General features: G+C 40.9%; 1 protein-coding gene across 1 annotated transcript in view; it reads left to right on the forward strand.

Moving 5' to 3' along the window:
* Nucleotides 1–511: 511 nt before the first annotated feature.
* LOC118963986 (histone-lysine N-methyltransferase 2C-like) overlaps nucleotides 512–17,418 on the forward strand; it is a gene marked incomplete at its 3' end in the record, with an annotated part of 32,230 nt that continues 15,323 nt past the window's right edge. The window contains exon 1 of the mRNA XM_036974776.1: nucleotides 512–701. Within this exon, the coding sequence (XP_036830671.1) occupies nucleotides 517–701 (185 nt within the window). The remainder of the gene's footprint in view (nucleotides 702–17,418) is intronic.

Consider the following 17,418-nt stretch of genomic DNA (forward strand, 5'->3'; position numbering starts at 1 on the left):
ACTGTGTGTGTGAGATATATCTCACACGCACACTCAGGTTGGATGCTCCCCATCCAACCTGATCGAGCTTGAGAGGATCTACAGAGAACAATGGGATAACCTCCCCAAATACAGGCATGCCAAGCTTGTAGCGTCATACTCCAGTCTGTAATCGTTGGCAAAGGTGCTTCAACAGAGTACTGAGTAAAGGGTCTGAGTACTTATGTAATTGTGATATTTTTTTTTCTTCAGTAATCTCTAAACCTTTTTAATCCATTTCAGAACAAGGCCGTTCTAAATGTATTGTGTGTGTGGATGGATTTCAGTAGAAAGTCCACTGTGTCTCATGGTGTACTCAAACGGGGCACCTTACAATACAGGTTGTGTGTTAACCAAACCAGAAGTTGTTTTCTGTTTCTTTTTTATCTACTTTGGTATTTAATTATCTTACCTAGCAAGACCAATGTATCCCCACAGCTCCAATCCGATGTCCATGGTTCAATTAATAAACTTGTCTCCTTCTCTCTCCTCTTCTCTATGCTCTCCATCCTGGTCCGCAGAATGTCATCAGAGGACAAGAGTCTGGATCCCTCTGACCACGGACCTTCTACTCCCCTGAGCATTACTGGGGGGTGCACCCCCTCCCCTGCCCCCACAGACCGGCGCCCCCGCGGCCGGCCTCGTAAGGATGCAGGCTCTGGATTACCCACACCCAGAAAGAAGTAGGTCCCTCTGCACTCTAATCTTGGTGTGATGCTTAGTTTTGATGCCTTGGCTGATGGTGTTGCCCTCTGTGGTTTCATTGGTCCCTGTGGCATTTGTTCTTGTGGTGATCTACTGGATGTATTTTACTAAGCAGTTTGGTTGTTTAGGGGGGAGGGTTGGTTGGTTGGAGTTTTCATTTTGGGTGGTTGTGAGTTGTAAAGGTAGGATTAATTATTATCGTAGAGGATAAAAACATTAAGTCTACCGACAGATGTCTCTTTGGCTGGTTCAGGTTTATTACTTAATCAACTCATGGAATTCTTCAGTAATCTTGCCATTTCTTTCAAAGCGGACAATTAAAAAAAAAAAAACATTTTTAATTGGTAATACTCATCTCCCTCAGCCCCACAACCCCATAGGTCCACTAAATGAATTTATTAAGTACCATGAATTATTAAATCTGCCAGCGTTTTCATCTCCCAATACGCGGCCTCCCAAATGAATCATGAGTGCAAGGAAGGAGATATGTGCTGCTGTGGCTACATGGATAACCCAAGCTATCCCCAAACGTTGCTGGTGGGGAGGGGTATGTGTGTGTTTGGAGAGGGAAGCGGGGCGTCACAAAGTGTGGCGTGGAGCCAACCTAAGCCGAGATTCCATCTTGACGAGCCACTCGTGTTTTGAGGTGCATTGGCTCAGAGGAAGCCGGGCGCCCCTCGAGGCACTCAAGGAGACTGTCACGTAGAGTAGGCCAGAAGGCTAAACTGAAAAACCTAACCTCTAACAAATAAAAAGATGGCAGAGCCGCAAAAGTACTTCTGTGCAAGGGTGTTTATTTACGTAGTGAATCCGGAAGAAAAGCAACAGTACTGCCATCCAAAGTATACATTATGGGGACAGCTTAAAACAATGCTGCCCCATCAACAGCTCAATCCAAAATGGTTCCCCCCTTGAACTGAAAGAGAGGCTCCTTTTGTAGTGGAAACCCCTCCCATCAGAACATACCCAGCACTTATTAATTAAGCAATTACCGTCATCAAAGCCTACATTTTTCACTCAGCTAAACATAATGAATTATATACATTGCAACACGTTTCTCAAGATACAATATACCAATATAACACATTTAGAAAATCCCATCCCTACTGACATGGAGTCTTCCAATATGCCCATTCACATGAACGAGCCATTTGAGCCACTACAAAGCCAGCCTGATTACCGTAGCTCTGGTCCTTATCCCAGCATACCCTGAAGCTACAGAGATGGAGAGAGAGGAACAGAACCAAACAAAACACGCTCATCCATAACATAGATAAGTACAATAAACGTTGCTTAAATTAAACATGAACGCTTGTCTGTACATTCTTTATACCATAAACTGTTACTGACGGGAGGTAAGAATAAAGTGTAAAATGTATGTACTAAGATAGCAAAGTGAACTTGTCGACCCACATTGTTAACGGAGCAGGGAGGTGCGATGTGTGTGCTAGTGTACCAAACGCTGCCCGCGGCCAGTGACTGACTCCCCCGTCACAGAGACACTGCCTAGGAACTGACAATGTACCCGTCTTTTTTCATGTTTTTCCTTTCCGGTTGTTACATTTTGTCTCAGAGATATCCCCACTTTCATCCTTTCACATGGCAAACTCATACAGGAGAGGAAGTATTGCATACCACCTATCACTAGAATACCATGTAGCACTAATCCAATCAAGAACAACTCTAGAAGATGGTCTGTATAACTTTGTGGGGAGGAGGTTTCGTCTTCAGATGAAGGATGTGATTGGCTTAAGGCTAACCCATTTAGTTGACTGGTCGATAGGCTTTTGGTCGACCAAGATTTCTTTAGTCGAGCAGTAGCAATAAAAAATATATCATGGTGTACAAGACACCTGTCTGATTCGCACCTATCTGAGTGGACTCATCCATTGTGGTGGGGATGGAACAGTCCATCAGTCTAAGACGTTCTACTGCAATTGTTTGTTTATATTACATAAGAACAATGGTGCAACACTAATAAAAAATATTATTTTATAATAAATGCGCTAGTGGTCGCAGGAACACATCAGTGCGCTGTTGAGTTGGCGCCTTTTCCTAGACCATGTTGCTATTTGTATAATAGCAAAGTTAACCAGCATATTGGTGTTGAGAACAATGCGGCGGAGGCAGCAGTAGAATGAGGAAATGAGAAAACAGCCCTTGTATCATTGTCTAAGAAAAGTGAGGAGAGAGGAAACCCCAACTTAATTAGGTCTATAATCAATAGCCTAACTGTTAAATGTGCCTGGCTTTATAAATCATTCATGTGCATCTATAGGAATGTTGCCCGTTTGTGTTTGTTTAGAAGCTTACTGATTCCGTGAGCACCAAGCCTCACGTAAGTAAGCAATTTCACAAATTCAGCTTTTTTTAAGCTTTGCACTTTAACATTTTTGTAAAAAAAAAAAAATATATTTTTAGAACAGCCGCTCTGGTATTATTTCTCATTTATTTAGTGTTTACATTGTTCCAAATTGTCCGAAAAAATAATATTGATAACAACGCTCCTCTTTCTTGATCTTATTATTACTATTATTATAATGATCATAAGTAAGGTCATGATCATTAGTAGGCTTAGTATAGCCAACATTGAGGCCTACATACAGCTAAGAGCGCCTCCTGTTTATTCTTAATACCGTAACTTACTTAGGACTATATTTCAATACTTATATGCTACTGAATCCATCATTAATTCGTTCATGTCATTACACAGCATATGAGTCATTCATGATTTTGAATTGCAATCAAGCATTTTAGTTTTAAAATATAGTGAGCCTTGAATAATTGGCTTAAACAATAAATGAAGCATTCCATTTCAGAAATTGCATTCATGAATGAATGCGACTGTTTTTAGTCTTTCCTGTAATAAAGGCTTAACAAAAAAACATTACAACGGACTCTCTGGTACACTTATTTATTTAGTGTTTACATTGTTCCAAAAGGTCAGAAATTATATTGTAATCTATACAGCACCTGTTTGGCAGACACAATATTCACGCAGCATTACCTTATTTTTCTTGAGCTCCAGTATTTTCCACAACTAGTAAAGTATATTCCAAACATCTGGCTTTCCCTTTTACCTCCTGAGCAACCAGTAAACATTCCCCCATTTTCGAATTTGTCATGTCTTCAGCATTCATTTTGCTGTCATGTTTTACGGTGTTCAGAGTTTGTTATAACCAATTTATTGATGTAATTATGATAAGCTATAGGTCAGGCCCTATTGTGCCCCATTCAGACGGGCTTATTTTTACTGGGGGGGTTCGGGTAATGTAATTATGTGCACGAGAACAAAACACCACTTCTGTAATTTTAGTTCTGACCCAATCTGCCATGTCAGTCATTTTTACATCGCAGGAGAGTAACAAACTCCAATGTCCTTTGGTAATACTAGTCCCATGTGAATCAACATCCCTGTGTTTTGAGAGAGATGTCTGAGTTTGACAGGTGTTGCTCGCGGTTTGTGCACGGTAACAGTAGCTGATTCGATAAATGTAACTAAGTTGTGTGACCTGTTTCAGGAAACTAAGCGTATGTCACGGGGTCACTACTTCACAGGAGCCGTTTAGATGTAAAATGTTTTTCTGCATTTTTTTTGGCAGAAATGCCTCGAACATGTGAACTTTCATGTTCCTTAATAACAAACTTGTATGTCAAATGTAAGTACGAATAAAATTGTTAAATTATGACCCTAGTTGTTTAGCCATGGAAAAAAACAGCAACCTTCCCACTAGCCTGAGATAATGAGTGGGCTGAACATGCCGAGAGTTTGAATTGGTAGGCCATATAACACGCTTCTGTCTATTTGAGCTGTCCAGTATTTCTAGGTACCCTTGTGTCAAACTCCGCTTTAAAAACAAGTATTGTGTAGTAAAAAGTGTTTCTCTCCACTTTCTGGAGGACCGAGTTTTGAAATCAGTGGAATTTGAGTATGATAGCTAAGGAGATGGAGAAAACGCCAGTCTCCAGGTTACATCTTCAAACTAAGGACAACCATGGCATCCGACAGGAGATGTGTCCATCCATGAATGATGTATACGGGTAAAATAGTCTAAGCTAGCTACATTTTCAGATATTACACATTTCTAATTTTGACAAAGTGGTTTCATTTCAAGTTGGTGTACTGTTAGCTGGCTGGCTTGCTAGCGTATGTTACATGTATGATCTTATTATTCATATCTCAGAGCCATTTGCTTGGCTAGCTAACATTGAACCTGGTTGGTTAGATACCTGCAGATTCATGCATGGTAGTAACGTCACGAGTTGGGATTATGCGAAATTGTTTACCTAGCTAGCTAGCTACATGTCTTAACAAAAGACTCCACTATGCAAGTAACCATTTCAGGTGCGTTTGTAAATTCTCTGGCTATGTAGTCCGATTTCTGAGCATTCTCGTCTGAGTGTGCCAGAGCATAGAATAACTGATGAATTTACAAATGCTCAACACCTGTTGAATATGGCCGGTGTCAGTAAATGTTGGCAAAAAAGTGTAATTAGTGTTGTTGCCAGCAGCACAGTTACCAACATTCTGGATAACATGAAAACAGCCCAATCAGCTCTGTTAGGTTGAGTAAAATGGTCACCATGATCTCATTTGTGTCTGGAAGTAGCTGGCAAACTAGCCAATGTTAGCCATTTAGCTTGGGTGCTTGACTGCAGTTGTGAGGTCAGAACGTTTGGATCAACCCTACTCATCACCCAGAGCATCCAGTGTGCGCTCTAAATGCTCTGCGTGAAACGCTCTGAATTTACAAACTGACAATCTGACAGCACAGTTTTAGTCACCGACTTCTGGATAACATGAAAACAACCTATGATGAATCGGTGTAGACAAAGAAGGCTCTCCAGTAGTAGTACCAAAACATTCAAAGGCCATTTTCTCAAAAGTGAGTTTACAAGTTTATCAACTTTCAAAGCAGAATTACTTTTCCATTGTTCCTCAACTGTATTGTATGATATACAATTTTGGAGCTCTGAGTCTATACTGTTATCCAATTAAAAAAATAAAAAAAATACAATTTAAAATGTTGCTATCTAAGACCGATTTTTGAGCTGGTCATTCACAGGCTACACGTGGGCCATTTATATATCAACTTTCACAGGGAATACTTTATTACTTGAATATTGCCAAATGCATAAGTAACAAATTTGAGCCTATTTAATGCAACCCTTGCTGTTAATAGATCTCAAAGCAGCATGCAACTGACCAAAAGGTTTGGAAATGTTACTTTCGCATCCAAGCTTTAAACATATCTGAAGTGCAATTGCACTGTTTAGCTCAAATCTGAAGGCTGGGGCATCTAGGACATACTGCAGATTGCTCAAATGTCCTAATGATTATGATCACACTTCCTCAATTCAAATGGTGACAGTTTTGGTAATGGTGTTAGAACTTGGAACCAAGCTTGAGTTATCAGTGTGGCCATAATCACCTGGATAGTTGAAATCCTGTGTCTTCACCCCAGACAATAAAAAATCTTAGGCTTCTGGCATAACTTCATTATTGGTAAGAAATAAGCGTTGCAGTTTGGAAAAAACTAATCCCAGACCGAAACTCGTCCCTCTGGAATAACGACATTTGGAGTAATTACTTACATACCAACTTTCTCTGTAATGATAGTCCGTGCAAATAGGTCTTTGGTCACGTGATGCTACATGCGATGCTACATTTTCACGTATAAGAGCGCAGGGTTAAGGGAATAGGGATTTTCAAATGAGGGATTTTCTGTAACAGAAACTTCTCTGCTTCAGCAACATTGACGGCACGATAAACACTTTGATGTTCTCTGGTGGTCGCTGCAGCAGGAAGGAGAGAGTGAGACAACGGGTGCTAGTCAGTCACTAGCTGTGTTATTTTTATTTCTTTTTTGACCAGCGCAGCAGGTCTGAGCTTGCCCGGCACAATCCAACCAATTGCTGGTCGGACTCCCTCTGGTAATTTGTGTGTCTTAAGGAAAGTTTATCTTTAGTCATATGTTTAACACTTGTATCGTTTATCAATGTTTATGATTAATATTTCTGTAATTTGATGTGGCTCTCTGCACTTTCACCAGATGTTTGTTTGAGACCATGCATTTCTGAATATAACGCGCCAAAATAAACTGATTTTTGGATATAAATATGAACTTTATCGAACTAAACATGCATGTATTGTGTAACATGAAGTCCTATGAGTGCCATCTGACGAAGATCATTAAAGGTTAGTGATGACAGACTCTTGTGAGCCCTCTCCTTGGCTGGAAAAGACTGGTTTTCTGTGAGTAGGTGCTGACCTAACATAATCACATGGTGTGCTTTCGCAGTAAAGCCTTTTTGAAATTGGACACTGTGGTTGGATTTACAAGAAGTTTCTTTAAAATGGTGTATAACACTTGTATGTTTTAAGGAATTTTAATTATGGGATTTCTGTTTTGAATTTGGCGCCCTGCAATTTCACTGGCTGTTGGCGAGGTGGGACGCTAGCGAATAATAGTAGAGAGATTTATTTGAGCTTTTATTTCTTTCATCGCATTCCCAGTGGGTCAGATGTTTACATACTCAATTAGTATTTGGTAGCATTGCCTTTAAATTGTTTAACTTCTTGGTGACGGGGCAGTATTTTCACGTCTGGATGAAATGCATGGCCAAATTCAACTGCCTGCTACTCATCCCCAGAAGATAAGATATGCATATTATTAGTAGTTTTGGATAGAAAACACTCTGAACCTTCTAAAACTGTTTGAATCATGTCTATAACAGAACTTATAACCGAGTATAACAACTTATTTAGCAGGCGAAACCCAGAGGACAAATCATTCAGAAAAATATATTTTTTTGAGGTCACTCTCTTTTCAATGGGGTTTCATTGGGAATCCAGATTTCTAAGGGACCTTCTTGCAGTTCCTACTGCTTCCACTGGATGTCAACAGTCTTTAGAAATTGGTTGAGGTTTTTCCTTTGTGTAATGAAGAAGTAGCACTGTTCAGAACGAGGGTAACTTGAAGTGTGCTGTTAGAAGCGCGTGACCAGAAAGCTAGCTACAGTTTGTTTTCCTCCTGTATTGAACACAGATCATCCCGTCTTCATTTTTATTGATTATTTACGTAAAAAAATACCTAAAGTTGTATTACAAAAGTAGTTTGAAATGTTTTGGCAAGGTTTACAGGTAACTTTTGAGATCTTTTCTAGTCACGTTGAGCAAATTGGAACCAGTGTTTTTCTGGATCAAACACGCCAAATAAATGGACATTTTGGATATATATCGACGGAGGACCATTTGTGATGTTTATGGGACATATCGGAGTGCCAACAAAAGCATTCAATATATCCACATAATTTTATTTTCTCATGATGCCATCTATTTTGTGAAGTGCACCAGCCCCTCCTGCAGCAAAGAACCCCCACAACATGATGCTGCCACCCCGTGCTTCACGGTTGGGATGGTGTTCTTCGGCTTGCAAGCCTCCCCCTTTTTCCTCCAAGCAGAACAATGGTCATTATGGCCAAACAGTTCTATTTTTGTTTCATCAGACCAGAGGACATTTCTCCAAAAATAATGATCTTTGTCCCCATGTGCAGTTGCAAACCGTAGTCTGGCTTTTATATGGCGGTTTTGGAGCAGTGGCTTCTTCCTTGCAGAGTGGCCTTTCAAGCTATGTCGATATAGGACTAGTTTTACTGTGGATATAGATACTTTTGCACCCGTTTCCTCCAGCATCTTCATAAGGTCATTTTTGCTGCTGTTCTGGGATTGATTTGCACTTTTCGCACCAAAGTACGTTCATCTCTAGGAGACAGAACGTGCCTCCTTCCTGAGCGGTATGACCGCTGCGTGGTCCAATGGTGTTTATGCTTGCGTACTATTGTTTGTACAGATGAACGTGGTATCTTCAGGCGTATGGAAATTGTTCCCAAGGATGAAGCAGACTTGTGGAGGTCTACCATTTTTTTTTTTTTAGGTCTTTGCTGATTTCTTTTGATTTCCCCATGATGTCAAGCAAAGAGGCACTGAGATTGAAGGTAGGCCTTGAAATACATCCACAGGTACACCTCCAAATGATGTAAATTAGCTGATCAGAAGCTTCTAAAGCCATGACATCATTTTCTGGAATTTTCCAAGCTTTTTAAAGGCACAGTCAACTTAGTGTATATAACTTCTGACCCACTGGAATTGTGATATAGTGAAATCTGTCTGTAAACAATTGTTGTAAAAATTACTGGTGTCATGCCAGTAGATGTCCTAACCGACATGCCAAAACTATAGTTTGTTAATAAGAAATGTGTGGAGTAGTTGAAAAACTAGTTTTAATAACTCCAACCTAAGTGTACGTAAACTTCCGACTTCAACTGTAATTGACAGAGTGAAAAGAGAGATGCCTGTACAGAAGGAACTGTATGGCAAATCAATTCACTTTTTGTCCTGAATATAAAGTATTATGGTTGGGGCAAGTGAAACACATTACCGAGTACCACTATCCATATTTTCAAGCATGGTGGTGGCTGCATCATGTTAATGGTATGCTTGTGATTTGTTTTGGGGAATTATTTTCAGGATAAAGAAGAAACGGAATGGAGCTAAGCACAGGCAAAATCCTAAAGGGAATACCTGGTTGTCTACTTTCCTCCACACACTGGGAGATAAATTCACCTTTCAGCAGGACAAAAACCTAAATGACAAGGCCAGTTATTGGAGTTGCTTATCAAGAAGACGGTGAATGTTCCTGAGCGGCCGAGTTACAGTTTTGACTTAAATCTACTTGGAGATCTATGGCAAGACCTGAGAATGGTTGTCTAGCAATGATCAACAACCAATTTGACAGAGCTTGAAGAAGTCGAGCGCTGCGGGAAAGACTTGAAATAGAGGAACAAATGAGCGAGGACAAAGAGCATACAATGTCTCAGTCAAATTCTGATGCCTAGCTCCATGGACATGAAAGGTGATTTGTATCAGAACTGTTTGTTCTTCTATGATCAGAAGGAGAATTATGACATCGCTACAGGTTTAGATAAAAAAAAAAGACCTGCATGTGAGATTGGCAACACTGCTCAGTGTTATTGGAAGAGTGGCATATGCTTCCGTGTCTCCTAGATCTGGGGGAAGGACAGAAAATATTCAAAGAAAAAACTTGACGGTTTGCAAAGGCATTTTGAACTTACCTGTAATGTGATTTATGAAAGATTGCTTTTTAACACATGAGATCAAACTCAAGCAGAGACGTGGTCAATATGTTGTGAGGTTGCGTCAATGGTCGTATTCATGTGATTTCGGGTCATTGAGAGACAAAATGATTGGCTGTAAAGATAAAAGCAAGTATGCTGCATGAACCACAACTTACACTCTGAATAAAGCCATAGATATATGCAGAGCAAGTGAACAGACACAGACCCAATTAAAAAAGATGAACACTGTCCCTGAATCTGTCGATTGTGCCACTCAGAACAAATACAGAGACCGTGTCGATAGAAAATGGAAACATAATTCATACTAAAGAAGGGTCCACGTACTGTGGATCAACACACGCAAGAGCGAAATACCCAGCATATGGGGTTAAATGCAAATTCTGTGGGAAAAAAAGTGTACAGACAGACAAAGTAAGCCTGTCAATCTGCTAGAACAGGATACATGCAGTGATCAAAATGATGATGAAGAAGCGGACATGCTATACATGACAGATGTTAATTCTGTTCAAAGTGGCAAAGATAAATGGTTTACTAACTTAAAGCTTACCCCACTGACATGTGAGAACTGCGATTATGAACCAAGCAGCAGTATCAAATGCCAGTTAGAGAGTGGCTCAACTGTCAATATACTCAGCTCCAGAGACTTTATGCTAGTAATGCAGGATGGAGATGCAAAGCCTCAACCAAGCAAGGCAAGGCTAAGGCTGTACAATGGCTCGATTATTACACCAGTAGTGGAGTGTGAACTACAAGCCAATCATGATGGGGAAATGTGCTAAAGTTCCAAGTGTTGAAAACCTTCCAAAAGTGCCTCCTTTCAGCAGAAATGTATGAAAAGCTAAAGTTGCTACAGCTCAACCACTAACATGTCATTCAGCACTAAAGAAAAACAAAAGGTCCCATCAGGCTCGTACATCTGAGGCAATACTGAAACTGTTTGAGGACATTTTTGAAGGGATGGGGGCTCTGCCAGTGAGCTTCGCCTAGTGGTGGATGAGTCTGTTAGACCAGTTCAACAGCTTCCCGGCAGAACCCCTATTCCACTGAAGGAAAAGATTCTGAAGGCTGTTGATTCAATGGAGGAACAGGATGTCATTACGAAGGTCACCAAACCTACTAAGTGGATAAGCAACATGGTTGTGGTGGAAAACCTGGAAAAAAAGAGTCTACCTTGATCCAAGTGCCCAGAACAAAGCCTTGTGTTGGGCACATTACCAAATGCCTGTTTGCCTGGCAAACGCAAAGATATTTTCGGTTATGGATTCAAAAAATGGGTACGGTCATTTATGTTTGGATGAAGATAGTTACCTCACCACATTTTGGACCCCCAATGGTAGATACCGGTGGACAAGGTTACCTTTTGGAGTGAAACCTGCTGCAGAGGAATATCAGTGAAGGCAACATGATGCACTTCAGGGACTACCAAGAATAAGCGTCATAGCTGATGACATCCTGGTATACGGCTGTGGACCATGACCACAACCTGACTTGGCTCTTACAAAGAGCAAGTGAGAAGAATCTGAATAAAGACAAAGTCAAGCTCAGGCTCACAAGTATTAAATACATTGGACATCTTTTGACAGCTGAAGGTCTGAAGCCAGACCCCAAGAAGGTGGAGGCAGTACAGTAAATGCCGCCATCTACAGATGCAAAAGTAGTGCACCGATTGCTTGGTTTTGTAAATTACTCAGCCAAATTCCTACCTCATCTGTCTGACGTATGTGACCATTGTGTCGGCTGACCAATAAAGATGTGCTATTGGTATGGCTTCCTCAACATGATGATGCATTGGAGCAAATCAAGAAGTTTGTAAGCAACCAACCAATACTTATGTACTATGACCTCCCTGAAGAAGTGACCCTACAATGTGATGCAAGTGACAAAGGCCTAGGGGCAGTGCTCTTGCAGAAGGGGCAGCCATTGCATTTGCTTCAAGGACGTTGACACCCATGGAGCAAGGATATGCCCAAATTGAAAAGGAGTGCCTAGCCATAGTGTTCTCCTGTGACAGTTTTGATCAATACCTTCATGATCGGGACTTTATCACGGTGCACACTGATCACAAGCCGCTTGAGGTTATCTTAAAAAAGAATCTGACTGCATTGAAGCGACTTCAAAGGATGATGCTTCAACGTTATCAACTACAGGTACTATACAAGAAAGGAATATAACTTCACATTGCAGATTTCTTGTCTAGAGCAGCACTACCAACAACTAGTCACCTGCAATATCGGACACATGAGACCGTGTATGCTCTACAGGCTGAGGTTGATGTTTTGATCAGTAGCATGGTTCACATCTCCCCACAGACACGGGATGCTATTAAAGCTCATTCAGCAGAGGACAATAGTTATTGAATGCGTCAGTCTTTTATCCTAAGAGGCTGGCCGGACACAAGAAAGAGTAGGGACTACTGGACATAGAGGCACACTCACAATGCAGGAAGAGGTTGTCAACAAAGGCGACAGGGTGGTAGTGCCAGAAACTCGACGCCCAATGATTCTCTCTCGTATCCATGCAGGGCACTCTGGTCGAAGCCAGTCTTAAGAAAAGCCAGAGGCTCAGTATTCTGGTCCAACATGACCCAAGAAATTAAACATTTTGTGGCTGTGTGCCACATATATAAGCTAGAGGTCGACCGATTATGATTTTTCGACGCCGATACCGATTATTATAATGACAATTGCAACAATACTGAATGAACATTGAACACTTTTTTCAAACTTAATATAATACATATGGGCTTTTGGATGGGTGTTCTTAAGGTGATTCCACAGGTTGGTGGTATTTTAAATCTTACATCTTTATCACAAATAAGACACCTTGCTTTCCCTGGTGCCAATTCCATGTAATAGTCCCACACTGGTTCTCTGCTTTTCTCTGCCATCTGTAAAATACACACACAGCTCTGAAGTGACAATGATACCGAAGAGTCTGCTTATGAGACAAATACTCTCAACTGTTTGAATAAAAATAGTGTAAGTTACCTGTGATGCATGTTGAAAACAATAATGGACATGGTAAGAATTGACTACCAAAGTTCTAGCAAAATCTGAAAAGCGGTTCCTTCATTCATTTATTCCATAGGATATTTTCAGATTCACTTAAAATAAGGTCTGTGTTTCCTGTAGGCTTACATCACCTTGACAATTTTATAGCTGTGTAGATATCCATAGGACAAGGTAACTCTGATCAATATTGGCTAAATATAAGCGAAGATCATTTTTTTTGTAGAGGGGATTTATGAAAATATTTTGACAAACGTTACCTTATCCTAGTGAGATTTACAGGGGTATCAAAACGCAGAGGCGGTTTAAGCCTGCACGAACACAGACCTTATTTGAAGTAGATCAAGACATTCTCTATTGAAGACATGATCGGTAAAATAACAAAGGACCCCTTTCAAGTTCAGCCGCAAGTTATTACAGGAATTATAACGCGTCGACTATTTCTCTCTAAACCATATACCTTTGACTATTACGAGCCTGCTGCTGCCTACCACCCCTCAGTCAGACTGCTCTATCAAATATCAAATCATAGACTTAACTATAATAAACACACAGCAATATGAGCCTTAGGTCAAATCCGGAAACTGTCACCTCAAACAAAACATTTATTCCGTTCCGTATTTTATCTAACGGGTGGCATCCATGAGTCTAAATATTCCTGTTACATTGCACAACCTTCAATGTTATGTCATAATTACGTAAAATCCTGGGAAATTAGTTCGCAAAGAGCCAGGCGACCCAAACTGTGGTGAGAGGTGACAATTTCACCTGGTTAATATTGTATAAATTATAATATTATAATATAATATTATAATATTGAATAAAAACAATTAAAAAGCTGCAAAATCGGCGTCCAAAAATACAGATTTCCGATTGCTATGAAAACTTGAAATCGGCCCTAATTAATCGGCTGACCTCTAATATAAGCTAGTTCTAAATGAAAAGGAAGATGTTAAGATAAGTGCCCCACTGGCTTGGCATTATTCACATCATCTAAGATATATAAACAGGTGCATTATGAATGTCTGATTAGGATGTTGTGACCTGTAACATGTTATATCTGAGTAAAAGATTATGTTTGAACTTTACCAAACTCTCTGACGTTAGTTATTCACATACACACAAAAACACATAGTATTGGATAGAAAATATTACTGAAAGCCCACAATCCTAAGGTTATTTTTTTCCCCCGTCACTTGATTTGGTATAAAGCTGAGGGATGATGCTGGAGAAATGTAACCACGCTCAAATTCAGGAGCTATGGATGCAACTGACAGTCAGTAATGATTGGGTACGACAGCTGTACTAAGCTAATGAGGTATTTCTAAGGTATTTATTTTCATGCAGCTTATTTGAAATTGCCATTGCAACAACTGGGAATATCCCATATTGTGCCTTTTTTAAATGGCTTGATGCTACTTAGTGCTATTGAGAACTTGGGACAGCTTGGTTGGCCTAGTCAAAATATCACCTGGCTGATTATGGACCGTAAATCATGGCTGGTGTTCAAATGATGTCATCGCTGACTTCCTGGAAAATGTGCGTGTGGATGACACTGCTCCTTTCCTGTTTTCCCATTAGCATTCTTCTATACATACAGTGTAATGTATATGTGCTGTTGTATGGTGTTACAGCTGTTATGTGATCTGTCTGCCACTTCCTAGAGGCTCTGTTCCAGGTAGTCCTTGTTTTTCTTCACAAGGTGTGTATGTGTGGACATGGATCGTGGGCGCGAAACAAATACACACTCACCCGAGGCGATCTTAATATGTCCCAGATGGGGAATAAACAACGTATCCTTGAATAACAATGATTTATAGGGCTCAATCTATATCGGAATTATTGCCTTGACCTTTTGCAACTCATACCTTTCTTTTTATGTCAGAAACCAAGCTTGGTCGTTTCTATCTAGAAGAACCCTTTTTCAGAGGAAATTGCTACATTTTTCTGCAAAGATTTCGCTTCCCTCTTCCTCATAGCTCCTATCTTTTTCTGAAGGAAATCTTAGACTCCACTCTGCTTGTCCCTAGACTCCACTCTGCTTGTCCCTAGACTCCACTCTGCTTGTCCCTAGACTCCACTCTGCTTGTCCCTAGACTCCACTCTGCTTGTCCCTAGACTCCACTGTGCTTGTCCCTAGACTCCACTGTGCTTGTCCCTAGACTCCACTGTGCTTGTCCCTAGACTCCACTGTGCTTGTCCCTAGACTCCACTGTGCTTGTCCCTAGACTCCACTGTGCTTGTCCCTAGACTCCACTGTGCTTGTCCCTAGACTCCACTCTGCTTGTCCCTAGACTCCACTCTGCTTGTCCAAGACCCGCTGCTTATGTCACTGAAGTGTGTCTCTGTGTGCCAGGCTTTTTAAATATATTTTTTTACAAAGACTGCAAGAGCTTAGAGGTACCTCCTTGAGACTGCTTACATAACCTAATGGCTGCTGCGTCTGTTCATTTCTCCTGTTGTGGCAATGCCCAAGGGGTCTGGGCAGTGAATCACCAAAACTGTTACCTGACTGTCTAAATGGCTGGCATGGTTTTTTCAGAACAGCTGTCAATCATGAGGGTGCTTACAAATAGCTTTGACAGAGATGCTTATTTGCAATATGGACACAATGGCTCCATATCATTTTGAAAGTTATTTCAGAGCATTGGTATTTCTTAAATGTTATTGGTGGCATAGAATTGTGTCAGCAGTGAAATAGGGGTGGAAGGCAGTTGGTTGATGGTTATCAATGAATGTGATTTAAGAAAGCCCCAAATACACCAGACTAGGAACCCTGGTTCTTCCTGGGTCTGCTGTTACTGTATTGTATAAGGGGCTTAATACACATTCAATATCTTGGCCTTACGGATGTATCAATACAATAGCCACATTACATTTGGCCCCTTTAGTGTCAGACCTAGTCGCCATTGATGTTACCCTAAAATAACCTCCATGCCTCTGTGTCGCAGTAGTGCACAATAGTTTTTTTTTTGTGGTTGCCAGATCTCAACCCCAAAGCTCAACCTAGTTTTTGTGCTGGAGTTTAAACAAAAATCCTAGGAATACTTATTTGCAACATGGCTCTTGCGGGTAATGAATAGGTTGAAGGTAAATTGAATTTGGTTGTGAGGAGGGAATGTCCTGTGAGTCCGCATATCAAAGGTTTCTAGCCCCTAGCATTGCGCTTTGTTTTGAATCTGGTTTAAACAATTGCTTGTAAAAGCTTGGAAGTGTAAAAACTGAGAGGAAATGGTTAAATGGCATGCTGGGAAACGGCTATGGAGAAGGGGTGTGCCCCATCCCAGCCAGTTAATCCATGCCGGGATTTTGCCACTGCCTTACGAGCTGGAACTACTTGCAACAGCTTTTCTTTTTTTCTTCTCCCTCTCTCTGTCCAACACTACCTGCTCCGTTTCTCACTGTGGTAGAATTGTGGCTTTAAGTTTCTGGATGTATGTTAAAAAAACAAACAACAAAAAACAAACACAAATGACCTTCAAATTCATATTTTTGTGACTGTCTGCTTCTGTTCGATACCACCTGCTTTTGAGTGGTGCAAATGTAAAATGTGCATGGATTTGGAATTAACAAGAGTAGCACTTTGATTGGTCCTGTATTGGTGTTTCTGTTGGGAGGCTCTTTATATGAACCAGTACATTTTCATTTTTAGTGGAATCTAAGACTAATGGTAGCCTAAACTTAGAAAAATGGGGGTGGGCTCTGTTTATGTGAACCAGTAACAATGAATTTGAATGATTAGCTATCCACATCGACGTGACCACAGTGGAGAAGGTGGAAAGCTGGAAAGTACCTCTGTGTACAGGTCACTGACAATCTCAAATGGTCCACCAACACATACAGTGTAGTGAAGAAAGCGCAACAGCGCCTCTTCAACCTCAGGGGCCTGAAGAAATTCAGCTTGGCCCCTAAGACCCTCAAACTTTTACAGATGCACAATTGAGAACACCCAGTCGGGGGTGTATCACCACCTGGTATGGCAACTGGAGCACTGCAACCGCAGGGCACTCCAGAGGCTGGTGCAGTCAGCCCAACGCATCACTGGGGGCACACTGCCTGCCCTCCAGGACACCTACAGCACCCGATGTCAAAAGAAGGCCAAAAGGATCAATTAAGGACATCAACCACCCGAGCCACGGCCTGTTCACCCCGCTATCATCCAGAAGGCGAGGACAGTACAGGTGCATCAAAACCATTTTCAGACTGTTAAATAGCCATCACTATCGCAGGCAACCTTAACAATGGAACTCTAGGCACTTATATATATATATACTGTATTCTACTTTTAGATTTGTGAATTGTTATATGCTACTGCACTGTTGGTGCTAGGAACACAAGCATTTCGCTACACCCACATAACATCTGCTAAATATGTGAATGTGACCAATAAAATGTTATTTATTGGAGTTAAGTTGGCTGATGACGACGATAAGCATACTCCTGTAAGACTGTAACATGACAGTTTTCCAAGAGTTTCTCCTGGGCCATATGACCAATGGATGCTACACCGGTTCCCTTAGCCTGGGCC

The sequence above is a fragment of the Oncorhynchus mykiss genome, unplaced genomic scaffold (genome assembly GCF_013265735.2).
Source record: "Oncorhynchus mykiss isolate Arlee unplaced genomic scaffold, USDA_OmykA_1.1 un_scaffold_883, whole genome shotgun sequence".
Classification (NCBI taxonomy): Eukaryota; Metazoa; Chordata; class Actinopteri; order Salmoniformes; family Salmonidae; genus Oncorhynchus; species Oncorhynchus mykiss.